Source organism: Apus apus, chromosome 9 (genome assembly GCF_020740795.1).
Source record: "Apus apus isolate bApuApu2 chromosome 9, bApuApu2.pri.cur, whole genome shotgun sequence".
Taxonomy (NCBI): domain Eukaryota; kingdom Metazoa; phylum Chordata; class Aves; order Apodiformes; family Apodidae; genus Apus; species Apus apus.
The window spans coordinates 20,463,280-20,488,600 of NC_067290.1; the positions used below are offsets into that span (position 1 = coordinate 20,463,280).

The 25,321-nt window shown below is 47.5% G+C and overlaps 1 protein-coding gene across 1 annotated transcript; it reads left to right on the plus strand.

Annotated features, from left to right (window-relative positions):
- Positions 1–9,163: 9,163 nt before the first annotated feature.
- On the plus strand, positions 9,164–24,086 carry ARL8B (ADP ribosylation factor like GTPase 8B). The gene is made up of 7 exons (XM_051627506.1): positions 9,164–9,469; positions 18,419–18,499; positions 19,138–19,211; positions 19,614–19,707; positions 20,298–20,365; positions 20,598–20,668; positions 22,118–24,086. The coding sequence occupies exons 1-7, from the start codon at positions 9,347–9,349 to the stop codon at positions 22,165–22,167; spliced, it is 561 nt and encodes a 186-aa protein (XP_051483466.1). The 5' UTR covers positions 9,164–9,346; the 3' UTR covers positions 22,168–24,086.
- Positions 24,087–25,321: the final 1,235 nt, after the last annotated feature.

Below are 25,321 nucleotides of genomic sequence, written 5' to 3' on the forward strand. Positions count from 1 at the left end.
GGGGATCCCTCTTGGCTCTGATCAGCCCAATCCCCCTCCTCCCTGGGCAGCTGATCCCAGCAGCGGCGGGGTGGTTGGAAAGATTCAGTCGGGCTAGCCAAATGAGCTTTTTTAACTAGCAAAGCCAAGCACTAATGAGTCTGGTGTCTAATTCCTTGACCCCACACCCAGGCTGTGCATTTCTCCTCCGGGCGGGGGTCCCCCAGGCACAGGGAGGGGGAGAGAGCTGTGGGGAGGGAGAAATGTAGGGACATGCTTCAGCAGCAGCCCATGCATTTCCCTCTTTGCCCTTCCCTCAGAAGGGAAAGGTAATTGTGAGCTGACAGGAGGGAAACTGCCAGCTGCTGATGGGAATTCCCAGCTGAGAGGTTTCAAGAGCAGTGGGAGCTTTGTCAGATGGATTAGCTTGCTTATATATACTATATTGTGAAGGAAACAGGCAGTTTTGCTAATTCCCTTGCACTTTAGTTTAATAAAGTCGGATTTGTCTGGTGGGAAAGTGTAACAGTGGGATTTAGGCTGTGCGAGTCTCATGACTGGTGCTCGCCCAGCAGGGTGGGAAGGAGGGATGCATCATTCACATTCTGTCTCTTCTGTGTTTCTGTGGTTTTAAACATGATTTATGAGTGCCCACAGCTTTGCATGAGCTTTATTTGGGATTAAGTTTATTAAAAAAAAACCCATATGGAGATGCCTGCACTAAATTCTGTCACCCAGTTTTTCAGAAATGGGAGTGCCCTGTGTCTAGGGAGAACCAAGGCTGAGAAAGGATGAAGAAGGGGATGGACAGTACACAGAGGAAGGAGGGAAAAATTAATATCTGGTGCAGCTTCTGCAGGGAAACTGGATCCTTCTGGTTTTAATGTGAAAAGCCCCAATGGCAGTTGTAAATCTGGATCTGCATCAAATCCTCAAAGTTCAGGGGGTTTAGAATGAGGAGTTTGATCCAGTCCCTCAGGCATCAGAGCTACCTGCAAAATTCACATCCTAACATTACTTTCCAGATTAATTCTGCCAAAGATGTGTGCTTGGATGCGAGGCATTTTTCTTCTTTTTCATCCCTTTTCTTAATTTCTTTCTCAGATCTAAGTCAAATATTTCCATCTCAGACTTCCATGATCTGGGGTGCATCCTTTGCAGTTATGGAGCTGTTGCAGCTGGGTGGTGCCCCGGGTTGCGTGTTGAGATGCCAGAGGTGTTGACCTGCCCCCAGGAGCAATGACACAGTGAAGGGGAGGCCTCCAGGTTAGACACTGGGCTCCTTTATTGCCAGAGATAAAGCTTTCTGATGTGCTAGCGAGCAAATCATTACGTTGCTTCTGCCCTTTGTTTCCTTGTTATTCAAAGAGGACAAAACCCAACCAATTATTGGGATATGGACAAATATGCCATTGATGAGCAACTGGGCAGATTTCCTGAGGAGCCTTGAAGCAGCAAGGCACAGAAGCCGCATGCTGGGCTCTCCCTTATTTTTATTCTCTCTTGTTTTCTTGGTTGTATGAGAAGAACTAATCAGAGTGATGCTCTCCAGCAGGCTTTTGTGTATGGCATTACAGTAAAATCCTAATTTCCCTTTCCTGCTCATGCATATAAAGAAGGAAGAACTAGGATGGCTGCAGACTATTTCTATTTTCAGATGATTTAGCCACGGAGAAAAATAACTGGATGTCTGGAAGAAGGAATATTTAATAGAAAATAACCTTGGAGCACAGCTCTTTGTCACGACCGCATGAGGTGCCCAGCTTCCTGAGATGACTGTGCTCCATGAAATGCCAATGGGGAACTAACTTCCAGTGGAGATGATGGACAATAAAGACAACCAGAGCACGCAAAACTCAAAGCAAGAGAGACTGCAGAGCGGGCTGGGTGCTCCCTTCTGCTCCTGGTCAAGAACTGGTCTTGGTGTTGCCATACGTACAGTTCCTCCTGTTCAGTTGAGGACTCTGGGTGCTGAGGGAACGAGTTGAGTTTTTGGCTGGTGTAAATCAGTGCAGCTCAACTGATTTGGTTCACGTGGGGATGTTTGTACCTGTAGGTTTGTTACTTCTTCCCCCGCTAAAGGCAAGGACTTGGCCTGGGACTTGCCCCTGGCACCTGGAGCAAGCCGGGCCCTCCCTCGCCGGGAGGCAGGATCTCGGGCGGGCTCTCCAGGCGGTGCTGAAGGGCCGCAGCTCTGGTCCCTGAGCAAGAGCGGAGGCTGCCGTGCCCATCGCCGCGGTGTCTGCTCCGCCGCCTGCACGGGGCACGGCAGCTGCAGAGCCGGGGTCCGGGCCCGCTGCCGTCGGGCACATCGCTTCTCCCGCCCCTGCCCCCACCCCACGGGGCTCTATGGAGGACTTTGAATTTCACTGGTTACAAAGCAGTAAATGAGGCTGCCTTGTCCTCTGGCTTGATGTACATTGCACAGCCGCCCTGGCTGGGAATAAACATCCCTCTGTTTGCCTCGTTTCAAAGTGACACCCGCCTCCCAGGCTTATCTCCCCTCTTGTCCGTGACGGCACCGGGGACCCCAAGACGTTCGCACCGTGGAGGTCGGGGTATGAGGACATCACGTTGCTGTGTGTGTTCGCTCCTCTTGTGAACAGCTTATAGCAGATCAAATCCCTTCCTTTGGATTTATTACAAGCAATGGGAAAAAAAAAAAAAAAAAAAGAAAAAAAAAAGATCTGTTGGGCCCCACGGTGCCCGGGGAGGGCTGGGGTGTGGGGGCCGGCCCTGCCAGGGGGGCCCGGTCATTCCTGGGTGAAGGTGCGGATGCGGGTGAGGGTGTTGGGAGGCTTTAGGAGAGCAGGGCAGTTTTGCTGAGGTCGCATCCCCCTCTGCTGGAAAAGCCGAGCAAAGGCAGAAGAGCACCCGCCGGGTGGCCAGGGAGAGAAAACCGAGGTGAGAAAAAGAGGTAATACGTGTGCAAGTAACTGAGTGAGCCCCGGGGTCTGCAGGGGGGCAGAGAGGGGGACGGGGCGGGCGGGCAGCCCCATCTGCTGCTGGGGGTTCGTCTGCTGCGGGGCCCCGATGGAAGGGCTCTTGCTGGGAATGACCGGGGCCTCTGCAGTAATGGGGACCGCGTCTCGGTTGTGCCGGGCAGAATCCCACTCCCCGTCACGGGAATGAGCAAGCGGGGCAGGGCCAGGGGTGCTGCCTGCCCGCAAATACAGGCAGGCGCCGGGCAGCGGGAGGGGAGACAGGCCGAGAGGAGCTGGGCGCTGGGGGTCCCTGTAGGGGACCTGCTCAGGGGCCTGGGACACCGAGCTGGTGACAGCAGGGGTCAGGAAGGTCCTAACTACAGGGACGGCTCTGGTAGCAGCTAGGAGAGTAGCGAAGCAGAGTGGCACGGACGAGGTCCGTGCTTTGATGCTGGATTTGACCCCGCTGTGTAGGCAGGTGGCGCCGAGGGGCCGTGGCTGGTGGTACATAAGGAAATCTGACCCATTGGCATCTACATCTGTCAGGAAGGGTGCTGCAGAGCTGTCAGTGGTCTCCTGCCCAGCAGCTGGTAGGGCTCATGGTAGCCCCCAGCAGGGATCTGTCACCATGGCCCCATGTGCTTGGTGCCTGGGTGGGCAGCTCATGGCTCAGCCCAACCAAGGACCGCTGAGAAGCTGCTGCTGCAGGTTCCCCTTGGTGCTGGCTTCCTCTAAATTTGGTAGTACACGTGTCTGCACAGAGCTGGAGGCTGAGGACTCTGCTTTTCTTTCAGAGGCTCCCTTGGAGACTCACTGTGCTTAGACTTAGCACTAGAAGAATGGTTTTGTTTCCTTTTGGATTTTAAATCTGAATTATGGAAAGGGTGAAATGCTGTGACTGAGCTGGCAGAGGCCCTAATGGTGCAATAAATCTGCAAGCATGGGCCTGGCTTTTGCACAGGGGGCTGTGCAAGTGCCAAGGTCTCTGCTAATAAATCTGACTGGAGTACCAGGAGGAAACTTGTTTCTAACTTACTGCTAACAGCAGGCTCTTTTTTAACCATCATTTTTTCCCCTCTCCCTTCTGCTGATTCATGCTCCTGCTGCTTCTCCACGGGGAGACGCCAGCATTCCTGAAGGTCATCACTTGCATGCAGCAGCTCACACACCAGAGCGTTTGCCAGCACCTCCCAAATCAAAATGCTGAAACGACTCTCATCATTTGTATTTTCACTGTCAGTGATGGAAAGTCTTACAGCTTGCCAGCCTCCGAGCTGCCACGTTTCCAGCCTGCTGGACTACAGGAAGGTAAGGGAGGTGAGGGAAAGGTAATGCCTCCCGAAAACCCCACACCGGTCACCTCAGTGATGTGCCAGCCTGCGGATTTCCAGCTGGGATCACCTACAGGCAGTGCTCTTCGAGCTGGGAAAGCTCGGGTCCGAGCACGCACCCCGCTGACGTGCAGTCTGTCCCTCGGACAGACCTGCGAGGCGTTGGGAACTGAGATGCTGCTGCTCAGCTCGGGTTCCAGGCGGGAGACAGGCTGCTGCCTGCAGCCCCAGGGTCCTGGGGAAGTCAGGCTGTGCTTCCCTCCCTGGCACCTCCCTCCCTTCTGTCTCTCCCCTCCCCAGGACGCCGTAAAGCCTTCAATACGCCGGGGAGGAGAGAGACAGAGAAGAGGCAGGAGTGAAAGACGTGCTAGCAGCGTGCAAACATCTCTAAGAAAATAAGAATTATGTTTTAGTTTTCAAGGCGTGGCTCACACTTATGGGAAAGGAGTATTTCCGGTTTAGCTCAAGCAACAACAGCACAGCAGCAATTTATTTTTCAGGAAAGCTGTGGGGAAGACAGAGTGAAACCCTTCCTTCACTTCTTCGGGTTCTTCATGACTATTTATGCCGTGGCAGTACCCAGAAGTCTTGCAAAAGAGTGAGCCCTGAGTAAAACTGTGGGAAGGCACACTGTGGGGTAGATTTCGGAACCATCAGTTACTTTAATGTCCATCCTTTTAGAGGTGACCACTAATTTTATCTTTTCCTTTAAAGCGTTTGTAAACAAGGATGACACACACCTCGCATAGGCGATCACCTGCCCCTGCTGCTTTTGCTTACACTTTAAGCGCGACTCGAAGATGCAGAGCTGGAAACAGACCCCACGCGTGGGCGCTGCGGCGCGAGGCTCCCGGCCAGCCCAGTTTGTTCCCTCCCCTGCCCCAGGAGCCGCTCCTCCCTCGGCAAGGGATGATTTCTGTCCCTGGAAGGCACCCACAGTTTCTAAAATGTTTCACAAATGGCCGGCTCAGTCCTTCTTGAAAGAAAACCGGCGCTGGAGCCAAGTGACGGCACGAGCAGGGCGTGTGGATTTGCCTCCTTGAAGTACAAAACGTGAAGAAGCAGAAACGCAAAATTCTCAGAGCAATATTGACAGTATGATTTTGCCACGGTTCCTTGCTCAGCAGCGGGGGAGAGTGCCACACAGCAGGCTTCTGAAACTCATCAAATCAATTAGTTTCTTTGTCTGCATCAGCGAGTGGGAGGCGTCTTTGGCCAAAGACAAATTAAAAAACCGTCCAGTAAGACACTCTATTTTGAGAGGAGCTGTCCTATTTTCTCATGCTAACGACAGACTCAGAAGTCTGTGCACAATTTAGCTCTTTATTAGAACTAATTGGTGCCAGGCATTCCATCCCCTTTGATATGGCTAACCATGGGTATGAAATTTTCTGAGTTAATGAACCATAAAATGGATTAAGAACTTTCAAAGTGCAGTTCATGTCACAGCTTAATTGGAAGGAGCATGTTAGTTGGCTTTTTATGGTTACAAAGGAAAGCCATGTTTTGGGGCGGAAAAGCACATGCACAGCTGCCACTGGGGAGCTGGGAAACTTCTAATTTCAGTGCTGCAGAGCAGTGGCATTTGATGGCAGGCACCTTCCCCAGTCGCTCCCCAGCACGCCGGGCAGCTGAGGGTAGAAACAGGCTTATTTTTCTCAGTGCGCAGCACTTAGCATTCCTCCTGCATAACACCCTGCAGAGAGAAACCAATTAATACAGCTCAGCCTGCAAGGTCAGGAGCTGCCAGGCAGAGGAAGGGGCGGGCAGGGTGGTGTGGAGCCTCCCGATGTGGCCAGCAGAGCTGACACCAGGCTGCCGTGCCCAGCGTGTGCTCCCAGGGGTTTTACACCCATCTCATCCCAGTTGCTTTTCTAGCCCTGATTGGCACTGGTCTGTAAGAGCAGATTTGCCCCCTTCCATTTGCTCTGAAAAATTTCATGGTGTGACTTGGAAGATTTCCTTCTGGCAGCGATGCAGAGGGAGAGCCCTTTGCAGGTGCCCCAGGCACAGCACGTGGCACTGTGCCAGGGACAGACAGCTCAGTGAGATGCCCTGGGACCCTGAGGGAGAAGGAGAACATCCCCCTCCACACACCTCTTCCTGGTCAGAGCTGGTTTGGCACCATGTAACACTGATTAAATACTCCCTGCTACCTTTTGTGATGGCAGTTTTCCTGGAGGGGCATGGAAAAACCTGAAGCTTTTGTCCTTTGTGGCAGTAACGGAGCATTTTTTCTTTCATTATGAACTTTAAGTTTCATCTGAGGATAAAGCAAAATACCATTTCATGTTATTACAGAATTTTGGTCACTGAGGTAGTTTGTCATTTAAACCAATGCCAAGCACAGCGTGTACCCATTCAACATTTATTTGGAAGGATGTACGGTATGACTGGGTGAATCTGGTGGTTCTCCTCTTGTGTTTTGTAGCCTCCAGCCTCCAGAGAATTCCCAGGAAATGCCTAGACACAGGAAGGGATGGTCTGATCCTGTTTTTATGTGCTCTTTTCTGATATGGCCATCTGCAGACTGGCCCTCCCCAGATGCCAGAAATGCCCTGCTTGCCACAGCATCAGCAGCTGCTCTGCTGGGTGCTCTGCAGTGCTGCACCAAGGGGGGCGAGGGTTCCCAGGGAGATGAGCAGACAGCTGATGGTGGGAATGGGAAGCAGCATCCCAATCTCAAGGACAGTTCAAGAGAGACAGGGATCTACTGCAGAGAGTCCAACGGAGGCTACAAGGATGATGAAGGGACTGGATCACCTGCCTTATGAGGAAAGGCTGAGAGCTGGGGCTTTGAAGTCTAGAGAGGAGGAAAGACTAAGGGGGGATCTAATTCATGTCTGTCAATACATGAGGGCTGGGTCTCAAGAAGGCAGGGACAAGCTCTTGTCACTTGTGCCCTGTGATAGGACAAGGGGCAATGGATTCAAACTGGAGCCCAGGAAGTTCCAGCTCAACATGAGGAAGAACTTTCCTGTGAGGGTGACAGAGCCCTGGGACAGGCTGCCCAGAGAGGCTGTGGAGTCTCCTTCTCTGGAGACTTTCAAGACCTGTCTGGATGCCTTTCTGAGTGACCTGCCCTAGTTGTGTGGTTTTGGATTCATTTAATTAATTTTTAATTTATTTTATTTTTTTTTAATTTTAATTTTTGGTCCTGCTCTGGCAGGGGTGTTGGACTCAGAGAACTTTGGAGGTCCCTTCCAACCCCCAATATTCTGTGATTCTGTGAGAAACCCTGTGTGGAACCATCGGCAGAATTACGTGCCCAGATGTGTGCTCAGTGCTGCCTTTCTGATCACAGTTTTGGAGAGTTCCATAATTTGAGGTGAATGCCAAGAACATACTATTAGCTGTCGCTCCCTTGCGCCGAGGCACACTCGCATGGCTTTGGTTATGCTACACGTTGTAGCAGGATTTTACTGGGAGAAATCTGTGCGGTCTTCAAACATGGGTACAGGAGAACCTGAGATACTTTGCGACTCCCCCAGCTTGAGAGAACAGGCACAGCAGCCCCGTTTGCTGGCTCGGGAAGTAGCTCAGAGTAAATGACCAGGCTGCTGCCTGAAAACACACAACAGAGGAGGAGGGACTTCAGAACGTGCAGCCCATGTAGAAAATGGCAGCACAGGGAGAGGGGGCACCGCGTTGCTGCTTTCAGCTGTGAAAGTGCTCCCTGCCTCTCGCGCTGGTTCGTTCCGGTGGGTGAATTAGCAAATTGGATTTGCTCCCAGGAGTAAAAGATTCACTTATGATTTCATGGAAAACACGACTGCTGTATCGGGTGAGCTGCTGCCTGTTCCACAGCTGTTTACAGCGTGTAGCTCAGGAATCTTTTATCTCTGGAGCTGTGATGGACATGCAGAAGGCACGGACCGTGCAGGCTGCCTCTCAGCTGCCTCACGGAGGCTGAGGGCCTTGGCCTACCTTCTGTCTGCCCTGAAATCTTCAACCTGTACCAGCACAAACCACAGCCAGAAATAATATCTGGAGATACTATTCTTCCGTGCAGCTGTGTAACAAACAAGAAATATGATGGGCTGCTAGGTTCTTGGTCAGGAATGAAATATGAACAGGAGCCCGATCTCTTGCCTCCTGCAGCAAGTGGGTGAGTGCCCTGCACACCCGTGTGAGCTCGGGTTGTACTTCAGCTGAGGGGAAATACCCTTATTCCTTGGGCATCGTGTAAAATCCACAAACCTGTGTGGATGATACAGACACTGGGAACCTCAGCAGTGCCTCTCAGCAGGACAGATGTCTGTGGAATTTATTATGTAAATGAAGATGTCTAGAGCTTGTGGATCTGTAGCATCCCAATCACCTTTCCTTTTTTTTTGAAAACAAACAAAACATGCAGGCGTGTGCATTGCTTTGCTTTCTCATTTTGCTGTTCTCGGAAGTTGGAGGATTTCTAATCTCCACCATTGACTTCATGGCACAGAACAAGGTTTAGCGTGGCTGGGAATGAAAACAGCCAGGCACAGTTGCCTGACTGGCACAGCAGCGAGGTCCACAGTAAATCACCTGAACGAGTACACACGAAACGCACGGATTCCTGACAGGAGCTTCCAGGGCATGGCTGGTTACGTGCGGGTAACTGAGGGAAACGAGGTCGCGTGGGCTGGCCCGCGGGTTTTCTGAGTCCTAAGAGCACCCACGAGGTTTAGGGGATATAGCACCCGCTCAAACAGCACGGCTCACCTGTCACACGTGAGGGGGAGGCACCTGTGCAGCGGGCCCCGGGGACAGCCCCGCCCCCGGCCCCGCCCCCTCCAGGCCCCGCCCCCCGGCGAGGCCCCGCCCCCCCGCCGGTCCTCCCCGGGCGCGGCGCGCGCGCAGGCCGGCAGGGGGCGCTGGCGGCTCAGCGCGGGCGGGCGGGGGGCGGGGCCGGCGGCGGCGCAGCCGCTCTCGGCGGGCCGTGCCGGGGCGTCATGTGACCGCGCGCGGGGGCGAGCCGGGCCGTCAGGGAGCGCGCGGGTGTCGCGAGCCGCCGCCGCCCCAGCCTGCGCGGGCCCCAGACCAGGCCCGACCCCCCGGCCCGGACCCCCGGCCCCAACCCCGACCCCGACCCCGGCCCCGGCCCCCGGCCCCGGCCCCCGGCCCGCCGCCGCCATGCTGGCGCTGCTCTCCCGCCTGCTGGACTGGTTCCGCTCGCTCTTCTGGAAGGAGGAGATGGAGCTCACGCTGGTGGGCCTGCAGTACTCCGGCAAGACCACCTTCGTCAACGTGATCGCGGTGAGTGGGCCGGGCCGGCGGCGCCTGGCGGGGCCTGCGCGGGCCCGGCGGGTCGGGCCTGGCGCCGAGGCAGCGTCCCAGCCGGGCGGGCGGCTGCCCTGGTCCCCGCGGCCGGGCCAGGGCGCCGTGCTGTGCCTCCGTAACCCTCCGTGCTCGCGGGAGCTGTGCGGGCGCCGGTAGCACATCAGAGCGCTGCTCGGCGTGCTCTGAGCGCTTGCTTCAGTCCACGCGTGTCCGGACTCACGGGGACAGCGAAATGTGCCTCCAACAGCTTCCTTCCATCGGGCTGTTTGTCAGTGGTCCTCAGGACATGATTGAAATGTTTTCCACTCACAGTTCTCTCAGGTTTTTCTCATTCTCATGCCTGAAACCTGTACTAAACGATCCACTTTCTCTTAAGGTATGTGCTAAGAAGTGCAGCTTCCAGGCCTAACAGCAGCAGGCTGCTGAACTTGGGCCTACTTGTCTGGTGATCTGCCTGGAGCAGATGAAGGGTGTGGGAATCCTCCTACATGAAGCTTTCAATTGTTGGACAAGATAAAGAGTGCCTTGCTTAAATGGCTTGTTCTGCTTCCTCAACGCCCCGTTCTGTGGATGAATGTGACAGAAAACATTCAAAGAGCCACACTGGAGTTTGCAAGACCTTGTAGGGGGACTGAAGTGAGAAACTGGGGTACCTTTTGGTTTTGCAGGGAGCAGGACTGACTTGGAACAGGGTGCTCCTAGAACAAGAAAGCTGATGTCTTCAATTTCAGACCTGAGCAGACTTTCCTGTCTCCTTGTTGTTACTCTGTATCTATTTAAATGTCAGGTTAGGAGAAAGGACTCATTCTCCTGCAGTTTTACATCATCCCTGTTATACTGTCAAGCTGTCAAAACGTAACCAAGCTCTTGTGTAGCTGCCAGGGATGTTAGCTCGCAGTGGGCTTCATGATCATTGAGTGAAATGGGTCTGCCCTCCTAGCAGGTAACTCCTCCTCTTCCCACTTACGTTAGGTGGGAGCTGCTGGACTAAGCCAAGAGTTGCCAGAAGCCTTTTCTCACACACAGCAGTGGCTGCTGATACCTCTGGGCTTGGATTTCTAACACTAGAACTCTGAAGCTGTTGAACAACCTCGATCTGTGGCTGCTGAGCTGGTGCTGATTGCTGTGTTCTTGCAACTTTGGGTGCTCAGGTTGCTCTGCAGATTTTTTATCTTCTGGAGTCCTGGATGAGAGTGGCACTGGACAGAGTGCTGCTTTGCTGCTCTGTGTGCTACCAGCAGCACATCCCCTTTGGGGAGTTCTCTGTGAAGCCCTGCTGCAGATGTGTGGAGTACTACAGGATGGTTGCCGTAGCTGTATGTCAGTTCAGTCCACCTATGTTGTCTAAGATGGTAAAAGTGCTCCTGAGTGAAGCTGACACCTGCGTCCAGCTTCCCTGGCTGGGGTTTGAATCTTGCAAGGTTTCAACCACACATGAGGATCACACCCAGAAATTTTATCTTGAGCGTCATTCAAACCACCTTGCAAAACTGAGTGAAATAAGGAAGTTGTTATGCATAATAACATGGCCTAATTAGCTGTTAGAGGCTTGGAAGTAGCAAGTCACATTTCTGAAGTTTTTATTTAGTGACTCTAGTTTTTATCTAGTGACTCTTAAAAAAAGTGAGGGGACTTGCTCAGGTTTTATTATTTGTTTAAAAGAATAATAGCATGAGCTTCAGTTATTGCATAATGTTGATTCTTACAGGAGTCGTGCTGCTTGTGGCATGAAGAGCTGACTTCTTGTTGCTTGCTTCATTGACTGACTTTAATTCAGTGTGTGCATCTGGAAATGAAAGCTGGAAACAGCAGCTGCTCTCTGCAGGCCAGTTAGTGGTCAGGATGGATGGAGCTGTCAGGCGTTGGGATGCCATGAAAGTAAAATGAAAGGAATGACACAGCAAGATGCTAGCCCTAGGTGCACAGCTCTAAAAGCTGGATTGCACACCAAGAGCTTGGGGTGGCTTACAAGGTTGCATTCAGTCTGGCAGGGGGTTGTTACAGGTCTCTGGACAGCAGTAAGTTTAACCTAGTACAAATCTCTAATGTAACCCATGCCAATGTGTAACAAGGGGAAAGTCTCCAACTACTTAAAAAGCAGGCTTGATACAATGTCTGACTGCCACTGGTGTGGGAAGGCCAGGGAAGGCAGACAGCCCAGTTGTTCTAGAATAATCTTTTTCTAGATTGCTAGCTGATTTGGCCCATAATTATTCCTCCAGTGTAAGTAAGCATTTAGTTTGTAATCAGACCAAACTTAGTTTGACTAGAAGGCTGAAAACCCAAACTTAGCAGTGAAATCTAGTTACAGCTGGATGTAACTAATGCAGCTTCTGCTTTGCTAAGGCTCTGTATTAGTCACTGTCTCTAATTAGATATTAAGCATACGTTTCCCGTGTGCATGAGTAAACTTGCTCACAAGGGAGGATATAATTTCTTCCTGGTCCTAATTTCCATCATGTAGATGGCCTGTGGCACTTATTCAGAGAAATTGCTTGTCATCCCAGTATCGCATCTTGAGTTGTTAGCTGCTTCTCCGAGGGCTTGAAATGTCCATTATTTACTGAAGTCTGCAGTATCTTCTGTCACTTGCATCCCTGCAGCCGGGGGCTGTGGACAGGCTTTTATCAGACTTGCTGTCCAAGCTGAGTCCCAGCCATGCTGGAGTGGGGAGGCAGGAGAAGCCAGAACTCCACAGCACGTGTTGCTCCTGAAACATGACTCAAGTAAATGTCCAATCTGTGAGCAGTGTGTGCTGCTGCACAGTGGGGCATTTGGTCATTTCCTAAAATGTGCTTCAGGAGTGGAAGAGTGGTGTTTCCTGTTGTGGAGTCTTGCTTGAAGCCTGGTAGATTGATCCTTGATCCAGACATTTGGCACTGGAACACTGAAGCTGGATAAGCAGCGGGCAGGAGTGGGGGACTGCAGGGTGGGAGGGAGTCAGACTGCCCCAGTGCCTATGTTAGGTTCGAGAGCTGAACTCAACCTACTCTGCTTATGTAGATAAGCATAAAGAAGGTCCCTTTATAGGATTTGTGTCAAAGCCTGAATTGGTGTGGTTTGTTTTTTAACTTTGGAGTATCTGACAAGCTGGTGAATGAGGCCTTGGTCTCTAGAGAAAGGCATCTTTTGAAGTGCCTCTCAAAAAAAAGATTCCTTTGGCCAGTTGGGAGCTGTGACTTCCTTCTTCATGACTGTTACAAGAAACTTGGACTTAAGGAGTTGCACTGGAAAAGTGCAGAAAAAATATTCTGAAGAGCTTCTCTGCTGCTTTAGTGCCTTCTGAAACACCCAGGCAGGTCATAAATAGCTTATGTTGTCACTTCATTCACATAGCAGTTAAGGGAGATGGTTGATACATTTTAAAGCCAAGTGTTTCTTCATCACAGAAGTCTCTTGAAATTGATTGCATCACTTCATTTGGTAATAAAGCTAATACGAGGTGACTCATACTCCAGTTAATACTCTGTTTTGAGGTCCTGCTTGCTCTACCCCAGATGGTCTAAAACAGGTGACTGAAACCAGAATTTTATTTTTTCATGTGGTCTTAAGTTCCCCATTAGCACTCTTTAAGCAAGGGAAGAGTTTCAAGTGGTAACGCCTGGAGAAGCTTTCATGGCTATCAGAGGCATGAAATGCCTAAGCTCTTTGTGACTGACTTCTAGGTAGAAATATGAGTTTTAGGTCTTGTTTCCCTGCTATGTGGTAGTTACACGAGGACCAGCCTATGTCCTTTTGAATAGTCCATTGAACTCAGGGTTGGGGCAATAAAAAAGCATTTTCTTGTCAGAATAAGCTATTTCACTTTCTGCAGCTGTCATTCATAGAAGTGCTTTCAAGGAGCTGTTAGATGACAAGGACTGAAGCTTCTAAACTACTTCAAGCTTCTGAATGTGATCACAACCAAGTAGCTGAAACACTGAAGTATTTCCAGAAGAAACCTGGAATACAGAAACTAGAGTTGATTTGTCCATATATGATACACTTCTTGGTTGAGGCTGCAAATGTTGCAGAGGAGGCTTAGTGTAGGGGTAGCTTAACATAATGCTAAAATGACTTCTTTTTTTTTTTTTTTGAGAAGAGATTTCTGAGACATGTGGCTTTTTTCTTAGCATGAAAAGAAATAAATTTAGTGATGAACAGGAGGGCTTAAAGTAATATGCTGGTTCACGTGGATTGGGAGTGTCCTGGCTGGAATCCAGACTGCAATGATGCTGTCTCCTAGTTGGCTATACTTGTTTGTGATCTCCTCTAGATCGATGAGAAGTATCGTGAGTAAAAATAAAAATCTTTGTTGTGCTGTAACAAAGCCTATATGAAGAAATTTATCCTGTAACAGTAATGAATCATGTTAGCTTTGTGAGATGCAGGCTGAAGGCTGCCCTGACCTTTCCTGTTGCTGTAAAGAATCTCCTTGTGCAGGCTGTGGAATCAGGCTCTGGCTGTGGATGGGGGGGTTGAGCACCATGTGGATGGGCTGTTGTAGGCAGCCTGCTTTCCAGGGCCAGCAGGAGGGGGCTGCTGCTCTAGCTGGGGAGAAAAGGAACACTGGTTCTACTGCTGCAGTTTGAGTTCTGCGTCTAATGGTTCCTTTAGTGTGTTGAAATGAAATGTTAGGGAAGATACAGGAAGCAGGAAATCCAGTCTTACGCTCAATTACTTGATCAAGCTGCTCAGGGCTGGGTGCTGACAGTCTGGTAAGTGTCACTCCCTGGGAGCTGGCAATCTGCTGGCCATAGTTTATGGCCACGGAGAGACAGAGGAAGTAGGCAGAGTGTGGTATGGTTTGCTTTTCTTTTTTTGACTCTCAAGACAACTAGGAATGGTAGGTTTAGAAAGCAGCTTGTTTCAATATTGATTGAGTATTAAAAAAGACTGAACATGCATCCTTTGTACCCCTTCAAGTGTTAGGTTATGGGAACTTAAATGCTGTTGGAAGTCTTCTCATCCTGCCCTTCTGAGAAATGAACTGTACCTGGCACACTGCTGGCTCGTTCCTGGGGCAAGACTTGTGTGGGTGCTAGGTGACAAAGCTGCCCCAGCCTGTTGGGGGGCTGAGGGAGGGAGCACAGGCCCAAAGGGGCAGTGTGCTAGGGTCACAGGTAGAGAGCTGTGCTTGGGGCTGGGGCGGCTGTGTTTTGGCATGTGTGGTGGTGTTTCAGAGCACACATCAAGGCTGGTATTAGCTGGCCTGTAGCAGGTGGGTTAGACTTGGATCTGGTAGTGAGATGGAGAGCACAATTCATAAATGCTAGTTTGTGCAAGAGTTAGTGCTTACACTAGAGCTGACCCCAAGCTGATTTGTGAAGGTAGATGTTGGGCCTGTACTGGAGTACAGTGCAGGGACTCCAGTTTGGAGGTAGTTTTGCTCTTCTGAACAATCCTTATCCAGCATAAGTACTCAGGCAGGTAAATGGGTTCATGTTGCACTAAAATCACGTGCTTGGCTTCTCCAGGAGCTTGGAGTATTGGAAGCGAAGCCAGGAGGCTCAAAGACTAGTCCTGCAGGTTCTTTCTGCATGTGGTCTCTGAAATTCAGTCTGTTTAGTCTCCCTCTTTCTTATCTTTCACATAGAGGCTAGAGTTAACTTTGTTTTGTGACCTTCAGCAAACAGTTTGTTTTCATGCTGTATGGTCTGCATGACCTCAGAGATAATGGCTTAATTCATAATCACTTCTGGTACACAAGGCTGATCTTCCAGCAGGCCTGGTGTCTGCCTATTGGAATATTCACAGGTGCTGAGCACAGATGCTATTGCTAGATTTGTAAGCAGCTGCTCTTGCTGTCCTTGATGAGTGTTTGAGCAGTGTTTACTGTGTATGACAACAGCCAAGCACTTTCAGATGGGGAATTGAAAATATTTCTGTGCTTATCAAACTTGGTTTAAAGCTGATGCCTATTTTAGAAGAAGAAGGCATTGTATTGTGAACACAGGGATAGAGCTGAGTAATTGAGGAAGGGGGAAGGACTGATTCAATCAGTACTGTGTACTAATAAAAACATGTTCTTCTTTTTCTTCTGTTCAGAGTCGCTTTTGCGTATGAATACTCTTTAAGATGCAGCTGAATTCCTTGGCTTTTTTCTCTATAGAGGTAATAAAAGCCCTCTAAATTCTGGGTTTAGAGAACTCATTTCTGGGCTGGGACATTTGTATACAATGGCAGAACCTATCAAAGGAAATTGCTGCCTGCTAGCAAATCCATTATGGTAGTGTTAACCATTTTTTGACTATCTTAAAAGTTAAGGTGACTGCCAGTAGCTTTCTTTAGGTACACTGGCTATGAACAGAGGAACATGCATATTTATATCAGAGTAAGGTCTTTCAGATGACGATTTGAGTTGATCAGTAGTCTCAAAACCTGCAGTCAGATGTGCTCTCAAAGCTACGTAGTGCCCACTTCGTCTCAGAATCCACAGCCTCCAAACTTCCTATAGAGAAAAAGGGCATACTTGTGCTTTGGAGGCAGCTCAGTGAGGGCACCTGCTATCCTTCTGTTTCGGACAGTTCAGGAAGGATTTCAGACAGTGCTGGTTTGTGTCACCTGCAGACTGCAGAAAAAGCAAGCTCCAATTGTAACTGAGCAGCTCTATAGAGTAGGTAGTTTTAAAGCAAGACAGAACAAGTTTTTGTGCCACCTGGATGTGCAGCGTGGGTAGAGAGTACTTGGAAAGTAGTATAAGGTGCAGCGGTTCTTCTGAAGACTGTAAAAGCTTCCTTGTGGTGGATCATGGTAATTTCAACAATACATTAAACATGTGGCAAATGAGGTGCAGCTCCAATCTGAAGGAATGGGTATCCTAAAAGAGCAGTGGGAGAGCATAAGCTATTGATAGAAACAGCTCTCAAGTGAAGGATCTGGAAGTACCTGAGTGGGAATAGCTGACAGCATGTGGAGTACTTTGAAGCAGCACAAGGAGATGAAGGTTCAGGGAGTGCTTGGGAGATATTTGGTTAGGTGATGTGGGTGTAGGGTGTGACTCTAGAGGCAGGAATGCTGTGCTTCTTGAGCAATTGTGGGAAGCTGACCCTTCAAAGGCTAGATTGGCAGAGCATGCTCTGGGAGCTGAGCTGTGTCAGGCATGGAAGGCACAGTTCACCATCTGCCGCTGGGCTGCACAGGATCAGCTGGCTCAAACGGACAGCTCATGCACTGGGCTGTCAGGGCAGGAATGGGAAGTTGGTGAACAGGCAGTCAGGGTGTGCACCCACCTTGCTAAGCTGTCAGAAGGGGTAGACTAGTCTCTGAACCAGTGCTGCTCTTCTGTGTAGCTTCAACAGTTGAAGCTTCTCTCAGATGAGAATGCAGAACACCTGCCTGATAAAGGTCAAGCTATTTTTCAGGACATCACTGTCTTGACTGTTGCATTCCTTGGCTTCAAGGACTTTTTTTTTTTTTTTTTACTCCGTTTAAAAGACTGTTAGTCTGTGTAAACATGCATCTGGGAAGCAGATCTGAAATGTATAAAAGTCACCACCTGTTCAGGGGACTACTGGCTTAAAATCCAAGCTCTGGTTGTGTTTTTGTTTTGGAGGAGACCAACATGCCACTTAACTGAAGGACTTGGCCAAATAAGCCCAGATGAGGCTGCTATCATCTATATGTTTTCAGTTGACTACTAATGTTTATCAGCATGATACTAGATGAAGCTACCAGCTTTGGTTTGCTAGTGGAAGATCACAGTTTTTCTGGGGAGTGAGGTAGGGGAGACAAGCTAAGGGAAGTGTCCTTCTAGGCAGAGAACTGCATGACAAAGCATTGGCTGTACAAGCTGATGATCTGGTTGCACACTGAACAGCATGTGCTCAAAGCACGTCCAGTCAGACTTAGCTGCTGCTTCCAGCCTGTGAGCAGTTGGGCCCTAACTCTGTGGGATGGGGGGGATGTCTGCTTCACAGATCCTAAAGGGCTTTTAACTCTGGCTAGCTTCTCTTGCAACATCAGGGGGAGAAGCAGACCTGCTGCTGCTGTGATATCAAACCCTAATTAAACAATTGAAAGCATTTGAGTCGACTTTATTTTCCAAGTCTGGTCAACTGTCTGGTTCTATTACACATAATGGATGTAGTGAGATAGATAATGACCAGTGTAGCTGAGATTCACCTGCTGCCAAACAGGCAGGGGAGCATGGGAGGAATCTGCTACTGTTGATAGGGCTTGTTATGGCTCCTGGGTTAGCTACTGGAGATAGCTGTGAACTTGGCTCTCAAGCTGTTGCAGATAAAGTGTAACAGATAGGAAAACATCTGCCACTAGAGAAACCTCTCTAGTACAGCCTTGTTTTGCAGCAGTTATGTCAGAGCATAGCGATGCTGAACTTCTGGTGGAAATGGGTGGAAATACTCTCCAGTTGCGTTTTGATTGCCTCTTGCACTGCTGAGCAAGTCAGACACTGTGTAGCCAAGTGGGAAGCAGACCTGTCAGGTCCTTCCACTTTCCAGCCCTTTAATACTCCTCAGGGAGTTAACCTATGCCTGTGGGTTGGAGACTTAGTCCACAAGAGTGATTTATTACTGTAAATGTTGTCCACAGAGTAGCTTGCATCAGAGGAGAATCTTCTGGGTAGTTCTAGCTGGCAGATAACTAGGAGGTCCTGCCGTACAGAAATTGGCTCCAGCAGGAGGAGGTGAATGGCTCTCTTCCTGTACTTGCCCTGGATGTCCAGCTGTTAAGCTATGCAAAACACTTCTCCCCAAGTACTTTTGCCTCCCTGATTGCCTCAAGGCTTCAAAAATTATTTAGAAATTACTTGACTGACTTCACACAAGCTTCAATACACATTAGTATAAGATCTATGACTTCTTGCTTAGTAAGCCCTCAACTGGAAGCCAAATGGTTAGAAAAAAAAAATATCTTCTGATAGGTTACTATGTAAACTAGCTGCATCAGATAAACTCTACATTTAACTTTCTCTTTTTTTTCCAGTCAGGTCAATTCAGTGAAGATATGATTCCTACTGTGGGCTTCAACATGAGAAAAGTTACAAAGGGTAATGTTACAATAAAGGTATGTTACCATTGTTTCCTCTTTTTAAACCCATGCAAAGTTGCCTTCAGCATCTAATTTAAAATCTGTGTGCTTGCTCTGGTTTTCTCCCACCTTTGGGACAAATATAGGAAACTGAAGAGGCTCAGCTAAATCTGTCAGAAAGCCTAAGAATACACTTGTGTTTGCTGATGAGGTTTCTTAAATGAGAAGCTGGGTGTGATTTCCAGGTTCATGGACTGGTTAAAGCAGTGTTGTGATAATGCTGGCTGGCTTTCAGCTGAGTTAATTTGCACATGATTAGGGCCCAGGGATCCTCCTCTTCTGCTCAGCAATATTGCCTAAGAGAAGGCTTGGATCAAAAGCAAAGTTTTAAGTTGATGCATCTTATTTTGTTTTCTTGTATTCCACAGTGAGGAAATTCAGTATACAAGTGCATTCTTGCATCTGGATTCAGATGCCACAGTTTACATCTTAAGCTGTTGGGCCTGGAAGCCTTGAGCAACTGTGCAAGGGATTAGTTCTGTTCCAATATGTGAGAGGTCTTGCAGCTGGCCTCAGGAGAAAGGAAAACCTCTGCTTTGATTTTTTGTCTTATCTTTGTGTGACACGTTTAACCGTAGCATGTGGCTAAATTGTCTTTTTCCCCTTGCCTGAAGATTTGGGATATAGGAGGGCAGCCGCGATTCCGAAGCATGTGGGAGCGATACTGCAGAGGAGTCAATGCTATTGTGTGAGTGTCACCTCCCTTTGCTGCTGCTTCACTGCAGGGTCCCTGCTGCATGTGGCCCTTCCAACAGTGCATGCTTGACTCTGCAGAGCTTGTTTTAATATTGAAACTGTACTGCAACCAGATTGACCTGTTTTTAACCTTAAGTTCAGGGCTCAAGATGGGTTGTTTTTTTATTAGTGTCTGATCTGGAGCACTAACCACTTCCTGTGGAACTGAGTGCTAACTAACTCAAAGGATCTTTCATCTGATCTTAGAGATTTTTTTTAAAATAACCAACTTCTTTGCTCAGAAAACCTAGCTTTGTTTAAAGCCTTGTTAAATGTGCTCAGAACTGACAGTGTAAAGACTGCTGTTTCTGATGTAGTTAATTCTCACTGACCTAAACTTAAATTCTCTTTCAAGCTACATGGTAGATGCTGCAGATCGTGAAAAAATAGAAGCTTCTCGAAATGAGCTGCACAACCTTCTAGATAAGCCACAGTTACAAGGAATCCCTGTAAGTAAGACTGACTTACACAGCATTAAACTTGCTTGAGGAATGTGCATAGCTTCAGCAACTCTGAAGTCTGGCTTGAACTCTTAAGTCAACTGAAGACCTGACCTTACTGGTTAGTGAACAATACCTGCCCTCGTGCCTTAAATCAAATTGGTGACCTCAGTCAGTCCTTCAGTGATCTTATTCTTGTTCAGTGCTCACAAAAAAAAAATCAGGAGCTCAGAGTATTCCACAGTAGGAGTGGAGCCTACTATATAGTACAGGTTAACCAGTGTAGTAACTAGGTATAGAGTAGGTTTGGGGAATCTCAGCTGAAAGTCTACTGGGATTGTTTTCAGTTTTACCACTTGATGTGTTCTCATGCTTGCTTTTTGCACATAACAGTTTATTTGTACCCCCTCTTTCCCTGTGACTAGGTCAGTCTTCCTTTTTGATCTGGTTTAATAGTGAGTGCCTCATTCCATTGGATTAAATAGCCTAGTGCAGACTGCTTGTCCGACTCGCTTCAAGTTAGTTGCTAGTTTGGGCTTTTTTATTTTAAAAAAACAAACAACAAAGTTGCAACTATTTCCTTCTCTTCTGTATTTCAGGTTCTAGTACTTGGAAATAAGAGAGACCTTCCTAATGCTTTGGATGAGAAACAGCTAATTGAAAAGATGTAAGTCTAACCCTTCTTAAAGGCTGCTTCATCCAGTAAATTAATTCATGGACATAGGGATGTTAGATCGAGACACTTGCATTTGTAAGTAGAAAACCCAGCCATGGGAGGTAGCTGAAACATTGTGCTGGAACAAGTTACATGCAGAAGATGAAGGGGAACGGTTTGGATTTTCATTGTAAGAGGCCTTGTTATAACTGAAGTGTGTGCTGAAATGTTCTCTCTTTCTTAGGAACCTTGCTGCTATTCAAGACAGAGAAATCTGCTGCTACTCAATTTCTTGCAAAGAGAAAGATAATATAGGTAACTATTAACCTAAAATGCTAAGCATTCTGAAGAGCTGTCAGAAGATGGATCTGGGGGGGGTTGTGACTGCTTAAAGCCAAGCTTCCTGTCTTGAGGAAACTGGTAACAAATCAAAGAGCAATGTGTAAGTGCACTGGTTAAATTCAGTATAACTCCTGATGGCAGTGAGGAAACTTGACTGGCGTTCAAGTTGTAGAGGTTGTAGTTACCAAAACAGATATCAGTCTTTTGTGAGATCTGCTGCCTTTCTTTAGTTAGTTTGCAGAAAATAGCTGAGTAGTCTCACAATTAGCTTGGCTTAAATGATTTCATACTTCTGTCAGGTACTCTGAACTCTGCCTCACTTAACAAGGTTAGCAAGTACTTGCAGGTTTTTCCTTGGCAGACATTCCCTTGAAATAATCCCCTTCCCTTGAAATAATCCCCTTCCCTCGAAATAATCCCCTTCCCTTGCTGTTTTACCAAGCAGTTCCAGTTGTGGCCTGTGCTAGTCACTGCTCCATGCAGCCAAACAGTACTTTTTTGCTGGTGCTGACCTCAATTGCTTTAGAATTTCTGGAGTTCAAAGGCAGAAACCATAGTACTGTGTCATAACAAGTACTTGATACTAGTATTGTAAGTAAGCTGGGTAATCTCCACTGAATTAAAACACACTGCTTAACTACATTTGCCATCCTTCTCCTGATGTCTTCTTGTGGCTGCCATGAGATTAACCCTGGTTCATTGGTGGGCTAAGACTAGTGTAGGGATAAGGGAACCTTCAGGTTGGTGGTCACAGGAACAAGCTATAGAAGATACCAGAACTGCTTTATATTAAGGACTCTAGGAAAAACAGTTTGTGGAACTCTTTGGGCTTTGTATTGAAGAAGCTGCTGTCACCTTCAGTCAGAGATTCAGACATGGTGGAAGGCAGAAGCAGATACTCCCTTCTCTCAGATCTCCTTCACAAGGCTCAAAGCACAGCTGAGCAGCACTGGTGCTGTGGGAAGCACTGGGCTGGTATGATGCTGGTGCATTTCACTCCTTAGGAGACCCTCTTTCAAGCATGGAGGACCCTGATGCCTTGTACTTTAGAGCTCAACTTTGTTCTTATGAGGTGAGGGGAAGCAGACTGGCTAAATAGAGCAACATTAATCTCTTGCCTCGGTGAATCCTACTAAAGATTGAGGGATGTCTCTGTCCTAGAGGTGTAGTTGACTGAGGAACCAGGATGTCTGGGACAGTTTCTTCAAATGTCACTTAAAGGATGCTGGGCAGTTACAGGACCAGAGCACAGACAGCAAGCATTTAAAAAACTCACTGTGTTGATCTGTCTCTGACCACCCTCTAGAGAAGGGCTGAATATTCCTGTCCTGTGTATGAGGGCACTGGCATACCACAGACATGCCAGCTATACAAATACAGACAGACACTTGAATGTAGAACTTCTCTTCTCTCTCTCTTCAGATATCACGCTTCAGTGGCTTATTCAGCATTCAAAATCTAGAAGAAGCTGAAGTCTTCCTGGAATCTCCAGTACCAGTTGGCCATAATCTCAGTTGTCCACTTCCCTCCATAATGAGATATTACCCAAAAATCCTGTATCAAGAATCTGCCTTTTCACAGTTCATTTCTCATGTGCACTGCTGAAGACTTGTATTCCTATTCTGTCACAAAACAACTAGAGTTGTCATGATGAAGTCAGCACAAATATTTATTTTACAACCATCTGTGGTGGGAGGGTTGTGGGGGGGCTTTTTAAAAAAAAAATCTCTCTACCATGTTAACTCTGATGGTATACTCTGTTCTGGTTTTTCAGGGCCAGGTTTTTATATGATTTTCAGCAAGTGTTTTATTTCTAGTGTTTAGTGGCTTGAAGATGCTGATGCTTGACAGCATTAAGATTCTGTAAGATGCCACATACAGTAGTTAGAAAACATTTAAGCGTGAGTTGTGGGATACTGAATTATCTCACAAATGCATGTGATGTGTGTATGTAAGCAGAGAAATGGAAACTGTTTGCAAAGGGGAGCACAAGGCATAGATCAGCATCACTAACCTACAGCTGAGATCTTACCCACTCACTTGAAATCAAGAAAACTCATGATTAATTAGAAAAGAGTCAACTGTTTAAAATAATTTTTTGCATCTGTTAAACATTTGTGTGGGGGATGGGAGTGGACTGTTCTGTCAAGCTTTCAAAAATTGGAGTATTCCAGCATGAAAACAAATTGCTAGGAACATCAGACTTTGTTCAAATACATTTTTCTATCTACAGATACTAGTAGTCTCTCTCTGGAACCAGAACGCACATTCTGAGCAGCTGCATGACACTTAAATTACTGATGTTTTTGTATAGAGTCAGTTGTTGACCTGTAGCACAATATCTGTGTAACTGTCTGGTGTCTCCCCTGCTCATGAAATGGCTGGGCACAGTTTCACCTGGTGCTATGGAACATCTAGGCTATTGTGACAACTCTAGACCTGCCTGCTTCCTTGATGTAACCATGTGCAGAGTCTGTAAGTTGCAAGACAAAGTGTTCTGCTGTGTCAAAGCACAAGAGAGCCAATGGATCGATCCTGTTTCTGGACTAGTTCCTACAGTATAGGGAAGTATGTGTAAACAAAAGATTGTAATGTTTTTGTAGCTTTATTTTCTCAATGACTTCAGTATATTTAAAGGGACAGACTTGTTAAGGCTGGTTTGTTCATACAGTAATGTCAGCGTAGCTTACTAGAGTATGCAAATACATGGTATACCTGCTTGTGTTGCCTCACACTGTGTGTGATTCTTCACCTAAATGTAGAGTTGCATTGTGTCCCACTCTTTGGTTGGAAACACTGTTCAGTCCATTTCGGTTATGACAAGCCAGTTTTAATTTAGACTGCCATGGCCTTACTGTCCTGTACCAACTGTCGTACTGTTGCACAGACACTACATGCTGCCTGCATCCAGTCTGTACCTGCATTTTAACTTTTTGTCCCCTTTCAATTCTCTGAAGCATGATTTCAATTAATTCATACTCTGGTGCTGTAGAGGAGAGGGTATATTAACTTGCTGCTGTAGTCCCTAGTTCACCAGGAACTGCTACAGTTACTTTTATTTAGCAAACTTGCTTGTGCCTAAAATAAGGAATCTAAACTAGAATGTGTGAATCTTTGTGGGGGACCAGGTCACTGTTTAGTTAACTGGCCTATAGCTAAACTTGATGTGTTTGGTGTTTATATACTTCACTGCTTTCAGCGTTTATGGCATCCAAACACTACCAATTGTTAACCTGTGCATTACTCTCTGCATGTGAACAACTTATACAATTACTGAACTTTGTAAATATGTGGATTTTTTTTATTTAGGTGGATGCATATGTTGGTTTACTGCTCTTCAGCTTTGCTCAATAAACTTATGTTTTGAGGGTTGTATTGACACTTAACTGACTGACTTGAGTTGGTGTGGCTTAACTCATGGCAATACGTGATGGTGTGTCTGTCTCCTCTCCCACAAGATTACAGTGGGGGCAGAAGGCTCAGTAAATACTTGAATTTTTCTATGGTCTGTGCTTCAAGGGAAATGCTTATAAAACTGCCTTTCAGGCCTGGGCCTTTCTCAGCTCACATGAGCGATCTTGGCTGGTCAGTCTCAGCAGACCTCAGTGCTTTATTATGTTTATGAAAAGCACTAATTAGTCAGCTGGAGAGTCTTCAGTAGGGGCAGTCTTCTAGAGCTCAGTCTTCAGGAGAAAAATGCATGTGTCTACAAGCTTGTTTCTTGTTGTCAAGTCTAGAACTTTTCTAGCATGAGTGTCAGATCTAGCAGTGCCTGGTCATTCACTGCCAATTAAAGCAGAAAGATTCTTATCTCATTGGAAAGAGGCTTTTGTGGACTGAGGTCTTGAACAAAATCTTGGCCACCTGTGACGTGTACTCTAAAAAGTGCATTTGCATTTCTTCAGAATGACTCCACTAGGTTTTCACGGCTACTCTTGTGCTGTTCTTCCAGATGCCTTTAGTTGCTCACGTGGCAGATTTGTAGACCTTGAAGAGGCTCTTCAAGTCCAGTGCAGAGGATTGCATTTTTTCTGTTTCAGGGCTTGATTAACTTGCCAGCTGCCTTCATTTTGAAACAGAGGGAGATGTAGAAAGCCTTTCCAGAGAAATGAGGCTGTTCTCTCCACCTTTCAGCCTTGGACTGGGAAAACTACTTGCTCATCTGGCACAGCTAATTCTAAGGTTAAACCTTTTTCTGTTCTGTGGAGCCTAAGATCGGCGTTAGCAGTGTTGTCTGCTGAACTTGGATGCTACAGCTGTGTTCTGCTCCTAGAAATCTATTGGGCTGATCTGCTGTCATAATTACTTGTCTCAGGCTCTGCAGTGAGCCTGGACAGTAAAAAGGCTGACTCAATTTCCAATTCTCTTGACTTGCTTTTGGGGATGCATTTTAGTAACAGAAATTATTGTACTTGAATGTCAATAGCTGTAGTCCTGCAACTGTCTTCTGGTTGATCTGCAGCAGGTCTCAACTCTTAGCATATTAAGAGAACTGGGTCTTGTGAAAAGGCAGATACTGAGGCAGAGAGAACTCTTGGTCATGAATATGCATGCAAGGAGACACCAGTCTTACCTTTATGACCTTGTGATGTGTTGGTTCATATATTGCATGGCATCCTGATGATT